Source organism: Miscanthus floridulus, chromosome 12, assembly GCF_019320115.1.
Source record: "Miscanthus floridulus cultivar M001 chromosome 12, ASM1932011v1, whole genome shotgun sequence".
Taxonomy (NCBI): domain Eukaryota; kingdom Viridiplantae; phylum Streptophyta; class Magnoliopsida; order Poales; family Poaceae; genus Miscanthus; species Miscanthus floridulus.
Genome location: NC_089591.1, coordinates 75,848,843 through 75,870,520, shown reverse-complemented (window position 1 = coordinate 75,870,520; position 21,678 = coordinate 75,848,843). Strand labels below are relative to the sequence as shown.

The 21,678-nt window shown below is 44.5% G+C and overlaps 3 protein-coding genes, 2 non-coding genes and 2 pseudogenes across 5 annotated transcripts; 4 read left to right on the top strand and 3 right to left on the bottom strand.

The window, feature by feature from the left end:
* Window positions 1–9,349: 9,349 nt before the first annotated feature.
* LOC136496722 (N-terminal acetyltransferase A complex catalytic subunit NAA10-like) lies at window positions 9,350–12,103 on the top strand. The gene is made up of 2 exons (XM_066492472.1): window positions 9,350–10,047; window positions 11,812–12,103. Exon 1 carries the CDS (start codon window positions 9,445–9,447, stop codon window positions 10,039–10,041), a length of 597 nt encoding a protein of 198 aa, XP_066348569.1. The 5' UTR covers window positions 9,350–9,444; the 3' UTR covers window positions 10,042–10,047; window positions 11,812–12,103.
* LOC136498741 (small nucleolar RNA Z278) lies at window positions 10,489–10,602 on the top strand. Its single transcript, XR_010769745.1, has one exon. It is a non-coding gene; the product is annotated as a small nucleolar RNA Z278 (small nucleolar RNA).
* Window positions 10,742–10,856, top strand: LOC136498739 (small nucleolar RNA Z278). The gene has a single exon (XR_010769744.1). It is a non-coding gene; the product is annotated as a small nucleolar RNA Z278 (small nucleolar RNA).
* LOC136498746 (small nucleolar RNA Z278) lies at window positions 10,981–11,092 on the top strand (annotated as a pseudogene).
* A 2,378-nt stretch (window positions 12,104–14,481) lies between the features above and the next one.
* LOC136496167 (zinc finger BED domain-containing protein RICESLEEPER 2-like) lies at window positions 14,482–14,931 on the bottom strand. The gene has a single exon (XM_066491864.1). The coding sequence runs from the start codon at window positions 14,929–14,931 to the stop codon at window positions 14,482–14,484; it is 450 nt and encodes a 149-aa protein (XP_066347961.1).
* Window positions 14,932–17,138: 2,207 nt separating this feature from the next.
* Window positions 17,139–19,905, bottom strand: LOC136497541 (pentatricopeptide repeat-containing protein At1g03560, mitochondrial-like). Its single transcript, XM_066493376.1, has one exon. The coding sequence runs from the start codon at window positions 19,853–19,855 to the stop codon at window positions 17,924–17,926; it is 1,932 nt and encodes a 643-aa protein (XP_066349473.1). The 5' UTR covers window positions 19,856–19,905; the 3' UTR covers window positions 17,139–17,923.
* Window positions 19,906–20,076: 171 nt separating this feature from the next.
* LOC136498238 (uncharacterized) lies at window positions 20,077–21,367 on the bottom strand (annotated as a pseudogene).
* Window positions 21,368–21,678: the final 311 nt, after the last annotated feature.

Here is a 21,678-nt window from a genome sequence, read left to right as displayed (position 1 = left end):
GCAAAAGTAACTCCACACACGAGTGGAGCTTCTATTTATAAGGTAGCCTAAAAAACAAACTATTATGAGCTTCTACGGGGTGACCGAATGCTCCGGTCGTATTGACTGGACGCTCCGGTCAGTTCAACCCACGAACTAGTGAAAATGAGTTGACCAGACGCTGGCAGGGTCCGATCACCACTGACCGAATACGTCCGGTCGCATTAAACCCTTACTAGAACCTTACTGGACTCGACCGGACGCTGAACCCTCAGGGTTCTGTCAGTACTGACCAGAAGCGTCTGGTCGCAGATTCCCTTCTCTAGAACCTTATTGGAGTCGATCGGACGCTACCTTTCAGCGTCCGGTCCTTTGACCTCTCCAGCGTCCGGTCGCACCGAACGTAGACTGCTGATCAAATGAACTGACCAGACCCTGCGCCCAGTGTCCGGTCGCACTGGGGCCAGCGTTCGGTCAGCATTTGACCCTCCATTCACTTCCAACTCTCAATCATATGTGAATGAAGTTTGCTCTAAAGGATCTTAGGCATTCATAGGAGCTACCTAGAGCAAGTTTTAACAAGTGTGCACCACACCTAACTCACTAGACTCACCTAGGTCAAGCTACCCGTCCATACCCCCCTTAATAGTATGGCCAAAGAAAAAACAAAGTCCTAAACTACTCTAAGTGTCACTCCAACTCCAATCGACACTTAGAACTAGTCATTCTTAACCTTGTCGTCCATCCTTTGAAAACCGAAACGATTTCCATTGTAGGGGCATGACAACCTTGATTGCCCAATCGATCTCCATTACCATGACCTAACTTAATTGTCTCTGCAAAACACATGTTAGTCATAGTAATCTTGTATTGTCATTAATCATCAAAACCCAACTAGAGGCCTAGATGTTTTCAAACAGTAAATAGAATGAGGATCTTAGGCCATCCTCCAAGGCTCACCCCGTCCCACGAAGAGGACTAGTTCTGATCAAACATTCGAACACAACACCCCATCGAGTGCCTTTCAAAAACACACACCCCATCAATATTTAGCCTGTTCGTTTCAGCTGAATTGGCTTATAAGCCATAACTGAAAAGTACTGCTAGCTGGTTTGATGTGAGAAAAAAAAACATTGTTCAAACCGTTGATTATTAACCAGATACAAACGAATAAGCCAAAACGAACAGGCTGATTGAATCATGCGTTGGTGCTACCGAGTAAAAATAGTGCCCTGCTGATGGCTATAGGCCTATAGCTCTTCATCGCCTTCACATGCTGTTCCGGTAGTCCACCTTTTGGCTCTGCAAAAATTATTTTAGATTCACCAACAACAGCATGTTCTTCTTATCTAGTCTCAACTTGTTTCAGCTTGTTTTAGCTTATTCTCTCTCACAGAACACTATTGAATCAGCCAAAATCAGTCGTCCACGTCTTCCAAACTGGATCAACCGAACACCCTCCTAATGATAATAAACTACTACTAGAAGAATTTGGTGCTAGAATTTGCCACTAGTAAGTGACCGAGTATGTTATTATCTATAAATCTTGTCTTGGATCAGTTCTTCCAGCAATTAGAGGAAGCCTTAAGAGATGTAACTACATTCGCTCCGTTCACTTAGCTTATAGACCGTATTTTTTTAGCCAACGAACAATATTTTTCTCTCACAACAAATTAGTCAACGGTACTTTCAGTCATAGCTTATCAGCCCAGCTAACAGTAAAGCTGGACAATCGGTCTTTTTGGTGTAAAAAAACTTCGGTTCTAGATAACTCAGAGCCGACTGATGTTGGCAAATACCAAAAACCGACACGTTCGATGTTCAGTGTTTCGGTTCGGTGTTTTGTGTGCACCGGATACAACCGAATAAGTATTGCAGCACACTGACCGGAACACGGAGATAGTTGATTAGCACAATAAATAATACTACAATAACCATTTCAACGGTTCATGTTTCAATACTACAATAACAAAGCCAATATTGTCCTATTCGCTTGGCTGATAAGCCATGTCTGAAAGTACTGTCGACTAATTTATTGTGAGAGAAAAATATTTTTGTTGGCTGAAAAAATATAGCTTATAAGCTAAGCAAATAGGATGAATACATGAAGTTCAAAGTCCAGTAGCAGATGGCGGACTAGCAGTGGTTTCAAACTTCAATTATTGCAAGCAAACATGTTCACATTGACGACAAATTGATTAAATCAAAGATGACTGGACCAACACTCCTTCTAGACAACAAGAACATTAGACGCTCAACTGTTGTTGGTGTGAGTGAGCTCCTGAAATCATCAAAATTTTAGTGAAAATTACCATTCAACATCTCCAAATATTGCTATTATAGGGGACCGTGACGTCTAAGAAGGAGGGTGAATTAGACAATTTAAAATTCTAACCCTAAACTATGGTCTCTTTTTCTAATCTTAGCAAAACCTATGCAAAAGATAAATTATCTAAATGTGCAACTACGATTTTGCTAGTGTGTTGCTATCTCTACCGCAAAAAGAGTAATACAATTAATGTAAATGTGAAAGCTAAAGAGCAAGGTAGAGATATGCAAACTTCCGTCGACGACTCCGGTATTTTTACCAAGGTATCGAGAAGCACGCAAGCTTCCCCCTAGTCCTCGTTGGAGCCCCTCGCAAGGGCCAAGCTTCTGGTCGGGCAACTCCGTGGATAGCCTCAGGCCTTCCCCATGCGCAAGTGGGTCTCCGACATGCCTTTCGGTAAGCCTCTCCCGGATGCTCCCCGCTGTCTTCACCATCAAGCTTCTAGCCGAAACACCATGGGCCTTATTCCCTCTGGTACACAGTGACGGCCACACCACAACAGTGGTTGGTGTGATCTCACAAGACTACAAGCTCCTCCGATGTACAACAATGGTGCGTTCAAACACCGAGTGGTAAAAGATATGCAAACCTCACTAAACACTAGGCCTAAACCTAGAGCAAGCGCATAAGCGGTGGTCTAATCAACCTAAGCACTTCGCAAAGCATCTACGCTAATCACCTAATGAATCACAAAGCACTATGCAAGTAGAGATCACTAAAATGATATATCAACACCCTAGATATGTTTCCTTAGCTCCACTTACTTCAAATGGCCGGTTGGGGGTCTATTTATAAGCCCCACGAAGAAAGTAGCCGTTGGGGACGAAATTCTACTTTTCTGTTACTGATCGGACGCTGATCACGTCCTGATCGGACGCGTTCGGTCGTCCCGACTGTTAGAGCCACGATCAACTGATCGGACGCTGCCAGCGTCCGGTCACATGCCACCAAATGCGTTCGGTCGCAATTTCACCGCTCTAGAACCTCTCTGTACTTAATCGGACGCTGCAGTCCTGCGTTCAATCGATTTGTCTGCAGCGTCCGGTCACACCCACTGTTGCCGAGCCTCTTGATCGGAGTGTCCGATCGCTTTCCGCCAGCGTCTGATCTCCTCTGTGAGCTCGTTTCTTCGTGATCTTTGTGTCCAGCTTGGTTCATATCTTTGTGCTTGGACTTTGCTTGATATCTTGGGTCTTCTCTTATGCTTCTAAGGTCTTGCTTATGGTGTTGACCATCAGATCATCACGTTGCCTTCGTCCAAGTCACGTCTTGCACTCTATTGAACTACAAAACAATCACTTACAAATTCATTAGTTCAATTTGGTTGTATTGGTCATCAAACACCAAAATCTAAAGTAAATGAGCCTAGGGTCCATTTTTCTTACAAACTCCCCCTTTTTAGTGATTGATGATAACACAACCAAAATAAGCAAATAAAAAAATAGAATTTAAAAACTATCTACTTGCTAGGATACAATGCAAGAGACAAGGTTATATGATGCTAAAAGATACTACTTGTAAGACTAGAAGGTACCACTTGAAAACTTATCTTGCCCTTGCAAAAAGTCCCATGTAGTATTATGGATTTAAGCCTTGCTTATGATCCTACAAATTTTACCCGTTACATAGGCTAATCCATAATCCACTATCCTCCCTTTCTCGGACCATTACCACTTGTAGACCATTCCACTTGTAAATTATTATGATCTAGCTTTTGGTCCTATAAATTAATGCTTACTTTTGGTCCTCTAAATTCTCCCCCTTTGAAATCAAACGCCAAAAAGGAAGACATTAGTAGCACAAAGGAGGGTCAAACTTTGTGATCCTTTGTATGTGGAGTGGAATAGGTCACAAAATTTGACTCTCACATTATATAGACTAAGCTCTCTCTAAATATATGCATTCATATGATAGAAGGCAAAGCACATGCATAAATGGCAAATTATTGCTCAAGGGAATTTAATCTATATAATGCATGGAGAAAGCATATAAATATTAAAATAAAATCAATATGATTATATCAGTTTAGAAATACCACATATGGAAATCAATTTGATTTTTACCACTTGCAATAGGTGGTGGATATTTAAAGTATGATGCTTAACTCCGGGGACTCTATTTTCCTTGCAATGAGACTACTACACACATGATAAGCTTGAAAATGTGTTAGTCTCAAAGCATCCAACTTGTAGAGTAACCTCTCTCTAAATTTATGCACATAAGTATAGAATACTTGTAGGAAATATGAACATTGATTTTAGAATAAAAAATACCACTTGAAAGACGACATCACATGAGAGTCATTTTTGAAGGCGATATTCGGGAGAAATTATCTACAATTTAGACTTTGGCACATATTAGATGAACAATCGAAAGACAAGCTATGTGTTATGCTCCTAAATAATTTTAAACCATGTAGATTTGCTCCAAGGGTTAAGAATAAAACCGAGCAAGCCTACCATAAGATATACCTAGTGTATGCATGACAAAGGATATAAGCATGCAAATGCAAATATAGGCATAAAAAGTAACTAGATGTTTAAGGATACCAATTTAAAGTAATAATATCTAGTTACCTAACATGTAAAGGGGAATTTAGGTCCATAGTATTCACTAACCCAGTTAGCAATGACTTTATCCATAATGATGCACCTCATAAAATGCATCCATACTTTTGCCAAGTCTCCAAATTCCCCGAAGTCCATCGGACTTCTCACTTCCCTTTCGGGATCTAAACCTTCTTGGTGCTCTTCATATTGGAAATGATTTCCTTTGACACTCAAAAGCGTTTGACCCCATTATTGGCTTGCTTGTTCACCTTGATGGCCACCACCTTGTTATTTTTCTTCTTCTTTAACAAGTATGGTATGGAGGCCTTCTTGTCCACCTTGTTGGTGTAGGTGTTGAAGAGCTTGCTTGTTTGCTTTTTCTCTTTCTTCTTTGCTCCTCCCCCATTCTTCACCTTGCACTCATAGGACTTGTGATCTTCCTTATGGCACATGTAGCAAACCATGATTTGTCCTTCATCAAGCTTCTTCACTTCCTTGACGGTGTTATCTTGATGAAGTTGGGCTTGCTTCGCCTTGCCTTTCACTTGAGTCAAGTCCTTGGTGAGGTGAGCTACTTCTTGCTTGAATTGCTCATTCTCCTTTGCAACCTCTTGTGTGCATGTATCTACAACAACTTTCTCAACACAAATTTGGTTGTACAAAGATGAGTCTAAACATAAATCATTACAAGAAGTAGAGGCATCCTTTTTAGGCATGTTAAAGATAGAACTTTTCTTTTTAGATACCTTGGTGGGGGTTGTACTAACGGCTTCAAGATTAGCAACTTTATTTGTTAGCTCATCACAATATTTGCACATGGTTTCCATTTTAGCAAGCAAACTTTTATAAGCATCTTGTGATCTAACTAACTTTTCTTTTAATTTTTCATTTTTCTTTACAAGTTGCTCATCATTAATTGTGCATGTAATTGTTGTTGCACTAGCCTCAAGTTGCTCAATTTTAGCAGATAGTTCAATATTGAGATTAACAAAGTTCTCATATTGTTCAAGCAAAGTTTATATGCTTCTTGTGAACTATCTAGCTTTTCTTTTAATTTTTTGAGCTTCTTTTGTTAACTAGTGCAAACTTTAGTATAATTAAGATTTTGTTACATAATTTTATCATAAGAAGACATATCATCATCACTGTCACTCTCACTAGAGGATAAGCTTTTGTTACCTCATGTCAAAAGGCACATACGAGAAGAGGTTGATGATGAGTGCTTACGGCCTCACCTCTTGTGATAGTGTTCTTCTTCACTTGAAGAATCATCCCATAACCTTATTGATGTGAGGGCTTGGTTCTTGTATGCCTTCTTCTTTGTCTTGGGTGTGGTCTAGTTCGGACATACTTTCACAAAGTGCCCCAACTCGTCGTATCTATAGCATCCTCTCTTTCTTTGCTCATTTCTTTGATTGGTGAAAATGAGATCTTGAATTTGTTTGGGCACACTCTTGACATTGAGCATTTGGATCATCTTCTCTATCTTGTTGATTAGTTTGATTGATTCTTCATCAAGGTCGGAGGTGGAGGAGGAAGATTGATCATCATCATTTGAATCTTCATCATCGTCGTCGTCCTCATCTTCTTCTTCATCTTCACTTGAGGAGCTTGAGCTTGAGCTTGTCTCAACTTGCTTGCCCTTCATCTTCTTTTTCTTGCTACATGTAAGAGCTTTGCCTTTGCTTAATGAAGAGGATTCTTCTTGACCCATCTTACGTGATATTTCAAATGCCACTATCTTGCCAATGACTATGCCCGGGGTCATGGTGCTCAAGTCCTCTATGTTATGAAGGATGGTAATGATGCTTGCACATTTCTTTTGTGGTAGCATAGAGATGATCTTACTCACGATGTCCGCATCATCTAGCTTTGTTAATCCTATTGAATGGAACTCATTGATAATTAGATTCAAATGAGAATACATATTATAAACAAGCTCATCATCATTCATTGTAAAGGAATCATAATTTTGTTTAGCTAGATAATATTTTTGCTCACGGACATTAGATGTGCCATCATGGAGCTCTTGAAGTTCTAATCAAATTTCATGTGCCGTATTTAAAGTGAACACTTGGTTAAACACATCCATACTTAATGATTCAAACAAGCAATTTTTAGCTCTAGCATTGAAATGAATTTCCTTTTCTTCACTCTTCGTGGGTTTATCGAGATTCTTAATGGGTTTCATCCCATCATGAGTGACTCTCCAAACACTCAAATCAATCGCCTCAAGGTGGCAAGCCATTCTAGCTTTATAATTGAGAAAGTTAGTGTCATCAAAGTGCGGAGGCCTAGACGTATCCATCCCAACCACTCTAAATAGCATCGGCTCAATAATGGTTAAGCCAAAAGTCTAAATTAAGCCAATCGGCTCTGATACCACTTGTAGGGGACCGTGATGCCTAAGAAGGGAGGGTGAATTAGACAACTTAAAATTCTAACTCTAAACTATGGCCTCTTTTTCTAATCTTAGCAAAACCTATACAAAAGATAAACTATCTAAATGTGCAACTACGGTTTTACTAGTGTGTTGCTATCTCTACCACAAAAGGAGTAATACAACTAATGTAAACGCGGAAGCTAAAGAGCAAGGTAGAGATATGCAAACTCCTATCGACGACTCTGGTATTTTTACCGAGGTATCAAGAAGCACGCAAGCTTCCCCCTAGTCCTCGTTGGAGCCCCTCGCAAGGGACAAACTCCCGGTCGGGTAACTCCATGGATAACCTCGGGCCTTCTCCACGTGCAAGTGGGCCTTCGACGTGCCTTTCGGTAAGCCTCTCCTAGATGCTCACCGCCGTCTTCACTATCAAGCTTCCGGCCAAAACGCCGCTATCCTTGTTTCCTCTGGTACACGGTGGCGGCCACACCACAACCGCGGTTGGTGTGATCTCATAAGACTACAAGCCTCTTCGATGTACAACAATGGTGCGCTTAAGACCGAGTGGTGACATGTATGCAAACCTCACTAAACACTAGGCCTAAACCTAGAGCAAGTGCATAAGCGGTGGTCTAATCAACCTAAGCACTTCGTAAAAGCACCTACACTAATCACCTAATAAATCATAAAGCACTATGCAAGTGGAGATCACTAAAATGATGTATCAACATCCTAGATATGTTTCCTCAGCTCCACTTACTTCAAATGGCCGGTTGGAGGGGTTTATTTATAAGCCCCACGAAGAAAGTAGCCGTTGAGGATGAAATTCCGCTTTTCTGCTACTGACCGGACGTTGATCATGTCCTGACCGGACGCGTTCAGTCGTCCCGACTGTTAGAGCCGCAATCAACTGACCGGACGCTGTCAGCGTTCAGTCACATGCCATCGGACGCGTCCGGTCGCAATTTCACCGCTCTAGAATCTCTCTGTACTTGATCAGATGCTGCAGTCCTACGTCCGGTCGATTTGTCTCCAGCGTCCGATCATGCCTGCTGTTGCCGAGCCTCTTGTTCAGAGCGTCCGGTTGTTTTCCGCCAGCGTCTGGTCACCTATGTGAGCTCGTTTCTTCACGATCTTACGTTCGGCTTGGTTCCTATCTTCGTGCTTGGACTTTGCTTGATATCTTAGGTCTTCTCTTGTACTTCTAAGGTCTTGCTTGTGGTGTTGATCATCCGATCATCACGTTGCCTTCGTCCAAGTCACGTCTTGCACCCTATTGAACTACAAAACAATCACTTACAAATTTATTAGTACAATTTAGTTGTGTTGGTCATCAAACATCAAAATCCAAAAGTAAATGAGCCTAGGGTCCATTTTCCTTACATCTATCTTCCATTTTGGATTCCTTAGCCAATGATGAAGAGCCGGATTCGTATACAAGATATAAACAAATTGTTGAAAGGTGAAAAATATATAAAGAGCGTTTTTATCATATTGACTCTGCAAATGATATTTAGAGAGTGAGTTCAAGAAAAAACTTTTGCGGTTATGCACAAACCTGTAATTGTGTCACATGCAGTGACTGTATGGAAAACGGGTCAATCACGGTAGAGGACAACCTTTCTGATATATTGTTTTTTTGCACTCAAATTCGAATGTTTAGTTTATGTTTGGATACATGTCATGTACTCCAGAGTTTAGAGCAACTCTAAGAGGTTTTTTTATATCATTCCATGTTAATGGGAATATAGATATTGGTGAAAAAAAGTTCTCTAATAGTTTCTTCAATTGGAATCTTCAAATGTTGTTATTCTCTGTTATGAATTTCTCGCTAGCTAGAGAGCGAGAATGGCACAAAGATATGGATTTCTCTATTTTTTTGAGTGGATATGAATTTCTCTAAATGAGGATTAGAAAAGTGGGTTTAAGATTGTTTTTTTTTTTTTGAAGCTAGGGGTTTAAGATTGTTTGTTGCTCATAGGCTGGCCAAACACGGCTAAAGTTCGTAAGCAACAAATCACTCGGCCCACAGGCCTATTTCGGCCCGTTTCCTCTCTAGGGTTAGGTCAAGACCTCCCGAGCCCCTCCCTATATTAATGCCAGGCGTCCGCCGCCGTCCGCATCACCATCACGACCTATCGCCGGAGAACCACCGAATCCACCGCATCGGAGAGCGTAGAGGTTAGAATTAGGCAGAGGTCAAGATGGTGTGCATCCGGCAGGCGACCATCGACGACCTGCTGGCGATGCAGGCGTGCAACCTGATGTGCCTGCCGGAGAACTACCAGATGAAGTACTACCTCTACCACATGCTGTCGTGGCCGCAGCTCCTCTTCGTCGCCGAGGACTACGGCGGCCGCATCGTCGGCTACGTGCTCGCCAAGATGGAGGAGGACCCCTCCGAGCCCTGCCACGGACACATCACCTCCCTCGCGGTCCTCCGCTCCCACCGCAAGCTCGGGCTCGCCACCAAGCTCATGTCCGCCGCGCAGGCAGCCATGGACCAGGTCTTCGGCGCCGAGTACGTCTCCCTCCACGTCCGCCGATCCAACCGCGCCGCCTTCAACCTCTACACCTCCACCCTCGGGTACCAGATCCACGACATCGAGGCTAAGTACTACGCCGATGGGGAGGACGCGTACGATATGCGCAAGCCTCTCCGGCAGCCCCAACCGAAGAAGCATCACCATCACCACCACCACCACCACGGCCCCGGTGGGTGCTGCTCCCACGACGCACCTGCGGCGGCGACTGGTTCTTCTCAGTCTTCTAGTTCGCCGGATAAGAAGGCTAACACTTGACGGAGGGTAAGCTTTTCCTTGCAAGCTCTTGATGTTACGTTCTCTATATATTGCTTATATTGCTTGTCACCATGTAGTTCGCTATGATTAGGCTGTGATTTTGGTTTCGCTGTGATTATGCTGTGATTTCGTTTGAGAGATCAAATGTGTAGTTTCGTGTATGTCAATGTGCCTCTCCTCACCTTTGGTTTCTTGAGAATGTTCACTCTCAAGGCAGCCCAGTCATGGAGGCACATAGCAATTATTGGTGAGTTTAACGTGGAAGCTTACTGTTTCTTGTCGTGGTATTGCTTCTAAAATCTCTCACTAAATCAGCCAACTGCGGTTGTTTGTCCTCAGCTTGTTTAATGTTCGATGATTATTGTCATGATAAGTTGATTAGCATCAGCTTTCAATTTCCTTTGTTGTATTGGCAAGTCTGTAATATTATATGAAAATCTTTTACTAGGCAATGATGAATCGCCCTTTGAATTAGATGTAGATTGCTCCAAGTCTCTGATTTTCAGGGAGAACCTACTTGGGTATCTACATTCGAATGAGATATACGGGCTTTACTGAGCTTTATGAACAAAGCATTTAACAACATTTTGAACAATGTATATGCTTTTTTTTTTGTTTCTTGGTGGATATTGTTCTTGAATGAAATTGTCCATATTTATTTGGCAGAACATAGATGGAGAAATGTGCTTACAATTTTCTTGCTTATGATGATTTGCCTAATGTGTGAGGTGTAGACAGCTCCAAGTCCCTGCTTGCCAGGGAGAACCTACTTGGAGTCCTACATTCAAATGAAATTCATGGGCATTTTCTGAGGTGTTTTTTGTGCACTGTGGTTTTGGTTTAAATATTCACCTATGTTATGTTCAGCTCTTTCTTATCTTTCACTGTTATATTTGAAAGCTTATGAACCAAATGCCTCCAATTTTCACCTTCACAGTAACCTATGATGAGCTGCCCAACATGTGAGGTGTAGGTAACTCCAAGCCCTATTTCTGGGAGAACCTACTTGGGGTCCTACATACAAATGAGATACATGGGCATTTACTGAGGTTTATAAACAAGGCCTAATGTTTTGCCTTGGTTGGCTGCATGCATTAGTCTACGTGAGAATTGTTCTTTGATGACTGATTGGTACACTTAGGGTTCTTAGTTGTATGTTTTTGCTCATGTAATGATTATTCCTTGGTGAGATGATTATTCTTTTTCTTTGCTAGTGTTTCATCAGCAAGATAAATTACTTTGTGAGACTGCCAGTGATGATTAGTCTGCAAAATGGATGTCCTGTGGACTCAAGTCCCTGTTGCAGGGAACCTACTTGAGGAAGCATGGTACATAATATGACATCATTTGATAAAACCGAGGCATTACAGAAGAACCTTATTTCCTTCTCAGTTTTTGTTTCGTGCTCTTTCCTTTTATTCTGAAAGTTGTGCTTAATCGTAAAGCTTGGTTGAGGTCATATCAGAATCCAAGCAATCATCTTTCAGTGATGTTTCTGTCTGCAAAATGGATCTGCTATGTATCCAAGTCCCTGCTTCAGGGAGAACCTACTTGGAGAAACAGTATCTAATATGACATGAATTCAGAGACTGAGATAATATTGCTGCATTATTGTTATGTTTTATTTCTCTCTTTTAGTTCCATTTCTTAAGTTTCATGGAAACATAGTGATTTTGTGTTTTGACATTCTTTGAGCTGCATTGTGCAATTTAAATATTGAAGCTGAAATTCAATTTTGTGTGGTACTTAACTAGCTTCTGAATGTTGCAGACTCATATCTACCAAGCCCATTGGACTTATCTTTCCTCTCCCCGGAAGATAAAAGATTGTAGTGTTCTTTTCCTAATAGAATGGAGGAGACCTGTAATGTGATTATTTGTGTACTTTCTTGGTCGATTGCTTTGTAATCAGTGAGAATGGCAACCAAATATACTTGACATTGTAATTGTGTTTGTAAAAACATGTGCTCCAACGCCGTTTCTCACAGTTGATTTGATTAGTCATGCCTGACAATTTGTCAGATTTTATACAGCAAGATATAATACAAGTTTGGAACCTGTAATGCCTGTTATTTTATTATCGGATCACTTACAGAGTGCAATTTTCAGATATAATTAGCATATTAGTCAATTAGAACTCCAGTTTTTCTGTGTCATCAACTGCTAATTGTTTTGAAAAAATAAACGCTTTTGCTTGAATACTATGAAGGGCGGGTCCTGGTGCAAGCGGTAGAGTCTTACCGCCTGTGACCGGAAGGTCCCGGGTTCGAGTCGCGGTCTCCTCGCATTGCACAGGCGAGGGTAAGGCTTCCACTGACATCCTTCTCTAGACCCCGCATAGAGCGGGAGCTCTCTGCACTGGGTACGCTCTTTTTGCTTGAATACTATCGTTTCTAGGCTGATAAACATAGTTGGTGTTGGTTTGGTGTGAGAGAAAGACACTGTTGGCTGGTTGGTAAGCCCTGACTGAAACCAACAAGTGAATAGGCTAGTGAAAGAATGCAATTATGGTATGTGTGCTAGTTAAAGTACTTCACGTTTAACCAAGTTTTTAGTAAATAGTATTCACATTTATGATTTCAAATCAATTTAGTATGAAAATATATTTTGTAGTAAATTTAATGATGTTTATTTGATATTATAAATATTTATACTTTTTAATTTATAATCGGTCAATACCTTGTTTGTTTCGCTAAAATTTGGTTTATGCTTATGCTGATTTGTTGTGAGAGAAAAACAATATTCGTTCGCTGAAAAATATGCGAACAGGGCCTAAACATGACACTGTTTTAGAAAACATTCTTTTGGGGATGGAGGGAGAATACGCAATGCTAATTGTTTTGAGGGAGAATACGCAATGCTAATTGTTTTGAAAAATAAACGCCTTATGTTTTGACTTATTTGGACAGGAGGGAATAGAAGATAGTTAGCCATTCTTAAATGAACAGTAAGAGCATGTTTGGATCCTCTACGTTAAACTTTAGATCTCTAAACTTTATAGCTAAAGCTCTAATTAGGTGATCTAAAGTTAACTCTAAATTTTAGTCCAACTCACGTTAGAGTTTTAGACTTAAGTTTTTAGAGCTCTAAACTTAAGATAGGGGTCTAGGCCATTCTCACCGTCCAGGCTCATCAGTTGTTCTGATTAAAGTCCCCTTTGGCACGGTTCATCCAAAACGGCTTTACCGATGAAGCCAAAGCCGATGAAGCCAGAAAAACTGATTTTTTTCAGCTTCTAGTTCATTTTAACCCCGGCTTACAAAAACAGATTCACGCTACAGTGCCTCAATTTACGTAAAATAGATAAGCCGAAACCGGCATAAGCCGTGCAGGCCCTAAACAGAACAACCAATCGAGTGAGATCTCATAATAGTCCGAATCGATATTGTCCTGTCTTGTGTGAATCGTGCGTTGGTTCTACCGAGTTAAAATAGTGCCCTGCTGACGGCTATAGGCATTCATTGCCTTCACATGCTGCTTCAGTAGTCCACCTTTTGGCCCTGCAAAAATTGTTTAAGATTCATCAACCTGGTAATAAACTGTGCTAGAATTTGCCACTAGTAGTGTACAAGTGTGTTATTATCTATAAATCTTGTCTTGGATCAGTCCTTCCAGAAATCAGAGGAAGCCTTGAGAGATGTAACTACATTATCAGTTTAAAACTAGTGTGACGGCAGCTTTCTTAACTACTCAAAGCTACCACATGATTCAACACAAAACTTTGAGAAGGGAGGCTTTTCTTCATAGCGATAGCCTGAGCTGAAAAGTGATCCATGAGTAGGGCTGAGCAATCGTTTTTTTCGGTGTAAAAAACCTTCGGTGCTGGAAAACTCAGAGCCGATCGGTGCTGGCAAATACCAAACCTCGACATGTCCGGTGCTCTATTTCGGTTCAGTGTTTGGTGTGCACCGAACACAACCGAACGAGTATTGCAGCACACTGACAGGAACACAGAGACAGTTGATTAGCACAGTAAATAATACTACAATAACCATTTCGGCAGTTCATGTTTCAATACTACAATAACCGAACCAACAAGGCAACAATACATGAAGTTCAAAGGCCAGTAGCAGATTGCAGACTAGCAGTGGTTCAAACTTAAATTATTACAAGCAAACATGATCACAGTGGCCACAAATTGATTAAATCAAAGATGAGTGCACCAACACTCCTTCCAGACAGCAACAACATCAAACTTTTGGCTTGTTCAACACTCTGTTGTCTCCTTAGGAATAGTGAGGGCACCCAGTTCTACAATAAGTGAAATATGAAATGCAACATTAGTCATGAGTAGATAGAAATGAATCATGAAGAACATAAAAGAACTAGATAGCATTAAAATTAACAAGTACCTTCCTCAAGCTTGTACAATTCTTCTTCATTCTCTTCAACTCTAACAACATTGGATCCACGAATCCAATCACTTGCACAAATCAGACGCTCAACCATTGTTGAGTGAGCTCCTGAAATCATCAAGAACACGTCCACCTTTACTGAAGGCTGATTCAGAAGCGACAGTTGAGATAGGAATTGCTAAGAGATCACGGGCCATGCGAGACAGTATTGAAAACCTTCTAGCATTGCCCTTCCAATACTTGAGAATGTCAAACCCTTCATTATCCTCTTCATTGTCTTCTGAAAAGTACTTGTCAAGTTCAGATTTGGTAGTGGCATTTGCACCCCCACGTTTCCTCATTTTCTCAGCAATTATAGACTTGAACGACCTTTTGCTCTCTGGAGGTGGTTCTTGAGTCTCAGTGGGCTGTTGTGGTGCATTATCACTTGGAGCATACATATTTCTATACTCTTCAAACAAAGCATGGAAAGAAGTGTTCACTGTTTCCCACAATTTCTCTCCTATCTCATCACCAAACAAGATCATCATAGCCATCTTTATTTAAGTTGAAAGCTTGTACTTTGGATCAATTGCAACACAGAAATAAACAACGAAGTTCAGGTTCAGCAATTGATCCCCCTTATCTTTCTCTCCTCGCTTCTCTCTGTCCCCCAGCCTCTCTCCATATTTCTCCCCAAAGTACTTGTAGTACTTTACTAGCATTCTCTTACCCACTTCACTACATAACCTATCCTCACTGTGGCACCACTCTTGCAGCAAAAGCAACAGTTCATCAATCTCATGAAAATAAGTGTTTGATGTTGGACAACTTGTGACAGAAACACGGAGCGTAAGTTCATAAAAATGTTCAAGAAATTCAGCCATCTTCCTAGCATTATCCCAATCTGATTTTTCAGGAACTCCTGGACCATCTTTCTCGTCATTTAAGTCTAGTTTATAGTATGGGTCTTCATCACTATACCTTTCAAAAGCCTTTTCATACTGCTGTGCAGTGTTTAGCATCAGGTAAGTAGAGTCCCACCTAGTGCAAACATCTTGGGTAAGAAAGGCTTTGGTCTGTACCTTTGCTAATTCAGCACATTTCTTAAACCTTGCCAATCTAGATGTTTCACCCTTGACAAACTTAACAGCAGCACGGACACGAACCACAGACCTATCAATTTCCTTTAGGCCTTCACTAACTATCAAGTTAACTATGTGTGCAGCACATCTCATGTGTAGATACTCTCCTTTAGCAATGCTACCATTTGATTCATTCAAGACCCTCCGCATGTACTTTATTGCATCGTTGTTTGCACTATCATTGTTTACTGTTATTGTAAAAACCTTATCAATTCCCCATGCTGCCAAGCAATTCTCTAGGGATTTTCCAATATCTTCCCCTCTGTGACCCTCTACCAAGAAAAAACCAATGATCTTTTTGTGGAGCTTCCAATCATTGTCAATAAAATGTGCTGTCACACACATGTAGTTTTGGTTGGTATTGGATGTCCATGTGTCAGTTGTGAGGCTAACCCTTCCACAGTGTTCTTTTAAAAACTTCTTCAGCTTTTCCTTCTGGACATAATGCACTTCGACACAAGCTCTAGTGGCTGAGGGTAAAGTAAAATGTGGGCATGCTATGGCCAAAAAATTTCTAAGGCCGGGGCGTTCAGATAAGGCAAATGGTTGCTCATCTTCAATTATCATTTCAGCAAAACTGTTTCTAAGGTCATCAAGATCAAACTCCGAAGTAGATAGAGTACCAACACTACTATTTCCATTTGTCTATGTGTCACAGCTACACAAGTTCCCACAGTACTTGCACTTGGCTCTTTCCTCCCCATTTGCAATTTTTACCTTGGTGAAATGATCCCAAATATCTGAACTTAGAGCACTTGCTTTCCTTTTCTTGTTTTCCTCTTTCTCTTGCTGTTCACCTTCATCCTCCTCGGTCTGCTGATCGTCCTCCTCGTCAACCTCTATCATTTCATTCACCTGATTTGCAACGGTTTCATCAGTGTCCCCCATATATAAATAAAAACATGAAACACACAACTTAAGATCAAGCATAGGTTAGGTTGGTCTATTTGTGCAAGATCTAAGAAACCAAGAAAGGATAACTGAAGTCTGAACTTAAGAGAAGAAGAGTAGAAGACATACGTTGGACTCCTCGGTAGCTGCCGACATTGTACTGGAAGGAGATCTTCACGTGGGTGGTGCTGAGCCTGCGCGGCCGCGCGCCCTCTCCGTCGGAGCCTGCGTGGTGCCCCCGCGCCGTCGGAGCCCGATGCGCCGCGCCGTCGCCGTCGTTTCACCCGCCGCCGCCGTCGCCGCCGCTGCGACCAATGTGGTGGCTAGGGTTAGGGTGCCGTGCCGTGCGGCGCTGGTGCGGGAGTCGGGGGAGTGACGGCCTGACGGGGAGTGCGGCGCTGGTGCCCTTGTGGGCTGGGCAAGTGGCTGTCTGCGGTGTGCCTCACTGCCTCCTCCCTTTTGCGTAGTTCGGTTACTTCGGTAGATGTTATATCGGTTCGGTGTGCTACGAAAACCGACACCCAAGCCGATAACCGAAGTGATTAAGATCATCTCCACCGGTCCTTCAATTCCCACCCCTGAGAAAAACCTGTAGTTTGGCGCGAGCTCCAACTGCCGGCGCCAGGGACGGGGAAGGGGACGCTGACGGCAAGATGGTGGCCGCGGGGGCCATCACCGTGGGCGGGGAAGAAGACACCCGCCTTGCTGCAGCTTCTCGTGCTGCCTTGCCGAAGCTCCTGGCGCCCCCACTGGCACTGTTCGGAGGAGCGGCGGCGGAGTGCTCGCGAAGGCGAGCGGAGCAGATGCGGTCCAATTTTCTCCGCCGGGCGGCGGCGGAGCAGATACGTCGCTCGGAGCGGGAAGAGAAAGAGAGAAACGCGCGGGAAGTAAAATATTGAATGACAAATGGAGCCCACATGACAGAAGATAAATATTGGGGATGGAATTTTCTCATTCTATTGATTGGAGATGAGGCCTTTCAAAACCCTAAAAAAAAGGTTTGTAGCTCCCCTAACAACTAGTTTTAGGTTGAGATTTTCTCCTACTGCTCTGAGATGCAGAAATCTAAATGTGGCCAACCCTATGAGTGAAACTGGACACATGCCTTCAACCTTTGAGAAAGAATATCGGCAACTCATTCAACTAGTTTCAAATTTCACTCTTCTTTCGATGCTGCCAGATCTTTCATACCCAATGCCTATGAGCCAGTTTAGTTCCATCTCATTTTGCCAAATTTTTCAAGATTCCCCATCACATCGAATCTTTGGACATATGCATGAAGCATTAAATATAAATAAAAAATAAAAATAATTACACAGTTTAAACGAAATCCACGAGACGAATCTTTTAAGCCTAATTAGACTATGATTGGACACTAATTACCAAATAACAACGAAAATGCTACAGTAGCATTTCGCCAAAAAATTTGGCAACCAAACAGGCCCTATCTTACTATGCACCAGTTTAAATGCCAGATCAGTATTTGCTGCTTTCTTCCTTAGTGCATTGATCATCATTCAAACAGTGTTTGAAATTTCACTCTTCTTTTGATGCTGCCAGATCTTTCATACCCAATGCCTATCTTACTATGCACCAGTTTAAATGCCAGATCAGTATTTCCTGCTTTCCTTAGCGCATTGATCATCATCGTTCGAACCCTCCCAGGTACCTCACGGCCCTTCTGCACAATGCCATCTGCCAATTTGCTGGCCTGCTTGAATCTGCCAGTCTTACACAACACATTGATCATATCCTCATGAGCCGTCTCAGGAATCACCCCCATTGGAGCCAATTCATCCAATATCCTCCATGCACGGCTGAATTTACCGGAAAGGCAGAGTCCATTGGCGAGGACCCTGAAAGCTGCAGTTGTTGGGGTGATTCCCTTATCAATCATGCTGTCCCAGAACTTCAGTGCCTCCTCGTTCTTGTGTTCCTTGAACAAACCATCAATGAGAATGGTGTATGTGTAGACTGTTTGATCACAGCCATCATCTTCCATTCTCTTGTAGAAAGCACAAGCATCGTCTGTTCGTCCTGCTTTGACTAATGCATCGATTAGAACATTGTAGCAATACGAGTCAGGCACAAATCCTTTAGCAATCATCTCCTCGAAGAGCTCCTTTGCTTGGTCAACCATCCCGGTTTTTCCAAAGCCATCGATTAGGCTTGTATAGAAAATGGCATTCACTGCAACACCCTTCTCTACACAACTCCTGAAGCACGCAACTGCCTCATCCATATTGCCAAATCGGCACAAGCAATTAACAACCACACCATATGTGACCGCGTCAAGCTCAATTCCACTGGCCTTCATCCTCTCAAAGAGTGCCATTGCCTCTTTCTCCCTCCTGAATTTACCCATCGAGTCAATGAGCGCAGTGTACATGGCTGCATTGGCTGGGCAACCTCGCTTCATCATCCTCTCAAACACAGCCAGCGCCTCAAATGGTTTCCCGTCCTTGCTGAGGGCGCCGATCACCAGCACATAGGCATGTTGAGGTATCTCCTTCCCCATTCCCCTCTCTTCCATCTCTTGGAACAGTGCTATGCATTGTGGAAACGTGCCCTCGCTGTAATGGCGCTGCATGAGAGTGAGGTATGTCACCTTGTCCGGCGTGAGCTCTGCCTGTTCCCTCATATCCGCGAGCCGTGCCATTGCATCCTGCGTCCTCCCCGCGCGGCAGTACCCCTTGATGAGAATGTTGTAGGAAACCACGTCGGGTTGCACTCGATCTTCCGTGGACATTGCGTCGAACACGTTGATGGCGGTGTCAAGGAGGCCGGCGTTGACAAGGCCGTCCAGCAGGCAGTTGTAGGTGAGCCTGGACGGCTCAACACCGGCGAGGCGCATGGCCTGCCACGCCCACAGTAGCTCCTCGGAGAGGCCGAACGCCGCGAGGCTGCGGATCAACGAGGCCGACGACGCCGGCGCGAGGTGCCTCAGGACGGCGTCCCCGTGCGCGCGCAGCTCCGCGACGAGCTGCCGCGCCTGGCCGGCGGCGTCGGGGCCGGCGGTCTCCCTGGAGCGCGCGAAGGAGTGGAGGAGGGAGACGTAGCAGCTGAGGAGGTGCTGCGGGTGCGCGAGGAGGTCGGCGCCGTTGGGCAGGGAGCGGAAGAAGTGGAGGGACGGGAGCGGGCGCGGGGTGAGCTGCGGGGAGCGGAGCGCGGCGGCGACGAAGGCCGGGGAGAGGCGGAGGAGGACGGTCCTGCAGAAGGCGCGGAGGTCGGTGGCTAGAGTGGCGGGCGGGGAGCGGAGGACGAGGGAGATCACGCGGGGCAGCCACGGCGACGGCGTGGGCGGGGCCGCCGACCCGGAGGCGTACGGGCTTGGGTCCGCGAGGTCCGGGTACGGATCGATCCACTCCGGCGGCGGGAGCTGCTGGTGGTCGTGGGGAGCGGCGGCCGGCCGCCGGCCGCGGGGGACGTGGCAGAAGCGGCGCATCGGACGAGGGCGGCGGCGGCAGAGGTGTTCGACGAAATGAGCGGGCAGGCGTCTCTGAGGTTTGGGTGTTTCGTGTTTGGCTTTGGCCAATGAGTCAATGACCGAGTGTCAGTTTGCCTCTACTCTTCTGTTTGCCATGGGAAATTATCTAACGCTACAGGAACTTTGCGAAGATGATTTCAAATCGAAGTTCCGATGAATTCGCATGAAATTATTATTCGATAGTCAGATTTGATGCGCCCATTCTTGAAACTGAGATACTCAGAGATTGGTACAGCTCGTTAAATCCTTTTTTTTTTAAAGTACTACAGCTCGTTAAATACTGAAGTGAAGTTTTAGCTTTGGTTGCTGGACCATAAAGGACGTGAAGCCCTGAAGTAAGGACGTATCGTCTCGTGTCGTATCATGCCCCTTCAGAGTTCAGACATGGTGATGAACTGATGCAACTAGAGAATACAGGTATGATGAAGACTGAACAAGTGAACATGCCATTAAGCTCGTCTCCTTCGTCAACCATGAGCATCCGGCAAAGGCACTGAGCCACTGACACGGAAAAACTCTTCTCCACCATAGTCCTCCTCCATAGAATGGCATTGTCCTGTAGTCTTTGTTCAGGCGTTTGGAAATGATCTGCGTAGGATGAAACATGAAAGTGGAACTAGAACTAGAATCCAGGGTCATCCCACTGCAGGACGGCGGTGCCGACGTTCTGCTCCCTCTTGAGCTTGTCCTTGAGGAACCAGTCGCAGACGCGGCCGGCGTTGAGCTCCTCGATCGGGACGCCCTCCTGCTCCGATATCACCCTCAGCAGGTTCAGTGACGATATCTGAAAAGAAACACAACAGCAGCAAAAACAGCCCTGTAAATGATCCTTGCTCGTCCAATCGTCACCGCAGCCCTGTAAATGCGGACTTACGGTGAGGCGGCAGAGGAAGCGCTCGTGCGTGCTGAGGCCGGACATCTCCACCAGCCCGGCCTCCTCCAGGCTGAGGAAGGTCCTCTTCTGCTGCTCGTCGTCGGTCGCCGCTTCTTGCTGCTGCTGCTTGTCCCTCCTCCTGGCATCTCCTCCGGACCGCCAGTCTCGAGGCTGCATCTCTAGCTACAGCAATCGAAGATGCAGTCAGATCAGGTGGTCAGGTCAGTGCTTGATTACAGCATCAACGGATCAAATTATCTGGCTCCAGCTCCGGCCAGCCAGACGCCGTTGGTCACTGGGTCTCGACCTGCAACACGACGGCAGGGGACGGCGGCTGCTCGTCTGAGCAATGGCCCTGGGCGGCAGCGGCGCGGCTGCTGCTGCGCACGAGGCGTGACTCGGCTTGCACGCGCTGGTTATGTGCTGCATAGCTTGGGGACCTGCAGCTGGATCGATCGTTCTCACGTGAGCAGAGCACCTCCGTTGCTATGCTCTGGTCTCTGGACTCTAGTGCTCGGATCGGATGGAGAGGGTGAGGAAGAGAAGGACGCGGCCGCGGGATCGGGCGAGCGGATAACGCTGCAATGCAAATGCAACCATATATGCTCTGGCGACGAGGGCCCAGCATCAGACTAGAGGGTCTCCAGGAAGAAGCCTTCGATTGCGCCCGAAGCGGCTCGACCGCATGCAGCAGCCCATGTACCAGTAGCTAGCCCGTTACGGGGTATGGGCCAGACGCGAAATAAACAAACAAGAGCGAGCCGCTGGGCCCGTGAAGAAGAAAAAATCCGGCAAGTCCAGGGCGGCAAGACGGCAGAGTGAGGTGTGCGGATGCGGACAGCGGCGCCTGAAGCCCTGAACTGAAGCCCCCGGTTTGCTGGGAAACCAGCGTGCGCGGCCGCCTGTT